We start from the raw sequence: 1,940 nt of genomic DNA on the forward strand, positions 1-1,940 counted from the left end.
GTTTTTTACAGAAGCCCTGTGAAAGCATCTCAGCTTTGCCGATCTCAGAGTGTTAAAAGAAAAAAAATTCCTGCATCCGCATCGTGATCCAGAACATCACCAAAATTTAAAGGTGTGTTCCGTGGCCCAGAACACACAAGTGGTAAAAATGTCATGACAATCTGTCCACAAGTTTTTGAGTAATGTCCACAGACAGAACAAGAGACAGACAAACGCGACAGAAAACATTACCTCCTCTCCCTTGGTGGAGGTAATAGTACTTGCTCTGTTACATACTGTAATGTTTCACTTGCCATTAATGGGCCATCTTCATTTCTTTCAATTAATTTGTAAATTTTGCACAGCTATATAGTCGTAACCCTTCTATCAAACTAGAATGAACGGGTCTGGAAGCTGAAAGGGAGTGGGATGTAAAGTGCCTTGTTTGATTGATGGTGCTGTGAACTTTGTCCACCTGTTTCACCAAAAATAGGACTTACCCTTTTAGCCTTTTTAAAAGTTCTTTTCCATTTTTCTTATAATTTAGTGTTCTTTGTTGTGCACGTTTGAACTTGGAGCCCGAAACCTAATGAGCACCAGTGCACAACACACTGTGGGCCTCCTTGAGAAAACAAATCCAACTGCATGCCAGATAGTCACTTTGGTATGCAAGTATGAGTAAGTGTGTTGTTTACGTCCATAACTTTCTTGTTTCAGTGTTAGGGTCCAGATTTTTTTACTTGGTGTTGACACAGATGTGCCTCCTTGAGCTGAGGGATGGGTGTTTTTGAACTTACTGCAGTGCACACAGAATCTGCTTTTCTTCTCTTTTACATTGCCGAAGGTTGCAGATTCAACGTTGTGACCAAAAGGTCCGTCACAATGAGCGAGGTAGATGAGGAAATCTGTGTTGAAGTACAGTATTTTTAACCACATGGTGTTGTGGTCTGGAGTCATACGTGCTTTGCTGTTGTACAGTTTGCGCAATATTTATTAAATTATATAAATGCACAGTTTTTTTCTTTAAGTTCAACTTTAGCATGCACATTTTTGTCCTTACACTTGCACAGAATTGGGCACATTTACAGCCACAATGTCTGTGATTTATTTTATTTTTCCTTTTTTAGAATAATTCCTTTTTCTTTTTTATCGCAGGTTGTCCCATTCGCAGAGATCAGCAGTAAAAGTTCTCCGCAGGATGCAGTACTTTGTGGCCAGGAGGAAATTTCAGGTGAGGAAACAAAAACAACTGATAAAAACACAGAGTTAGATGACACAAGTGAGGAGTGACAGATAAAGAAAACAACAGGGAAGATAGGGAAATGTTAGATGCTTCATTATTTTGTTATGTGTAACTGTAAACTCTTCAAATGTTTAACTTTACATTTCTTTAATTTAGCAAAACATTCCAACCAGCTGCTGTAATTATAATGCACTATAGACAAAATCTCAAATGAGCAAAAATACACGAGTTATTGTTATCTCAGACAAAGGTCAGTTGAAACAGTAGTGCTCAGCTGTAGCATACAGTATATGGCCCCTGCACACAGGCAAAGAACTCACATATGTTCTAGTATTTATAAGAGAAGTGACTGGTCATTACAAATACAATATTTTGTTGATGGAAAAGAAAAAAATCTGTTCTCATTAGTCTATTTGAGTAGTGATAATGAAACAAACCACATTTACAAGCATGATGTCATTTCTTTATACAGCGGGTAAAGTAAGGATTGAACACGTCACCATTTTTCTCAGTAAATATATTACTAGAGGTGCTAATGACATGAAATTTTCTCCAGATGTCGGTAACAACCCAAGTGATCCATACATACAAAGAAATCAAACCATAAATGTCCAGAAATGAAGTTATTTGTAATAATGTGGAATGGCACAGGGGAAAGGTATTGAACACACTTACTGAAATTTACAAAAGCCTTTGTTGTCAATGACAGCTTCAAGAC

The 1,940-nt window shown here is 37.5% G+C and overlaps 1 protein-coding gene across 1 annotated transcript in view; it reads left to right on the forward strand.

The window, feature by feature from the left end:
- LOC106532909 (potassium voltage-gated channel subfamily KQT member 1) overlaps positions 1 to 1,940 on the forward strand; it is a gene marked incomplete at its 3' end in the record, with an annotated part of 20,136 nt that overhangs the window by 9,650 nt on the left and 8,546 nt on the right. The window contains 1 exon segment of the mRNA XM_014029076.1: positions 1,135 to 1,210. Coding sequence (XP_013884530.1) covers positions 1,135 to 1,210 — 76 coding nt within the window.

The sequence above is a fragment of the Austrofundulus limnaeus genome, unplaced genomic scaffold (assembly GCF_001266775.1).
Source record: "Austrofundulus limnaeus strain Quisiro unplaced genomic scaffold, Austrofundulus_limnaeus-1.0 Scaffold849, whole genome shotgun sequence".
Taxonomy (NCBI): domain Eukaryota; kingdom Metazoa; phylum Chordata; class Actinopteri; order Cyprinodontiformes; family Rivulidae; genus Austrofundulus; species Austrofundulus limnaeus.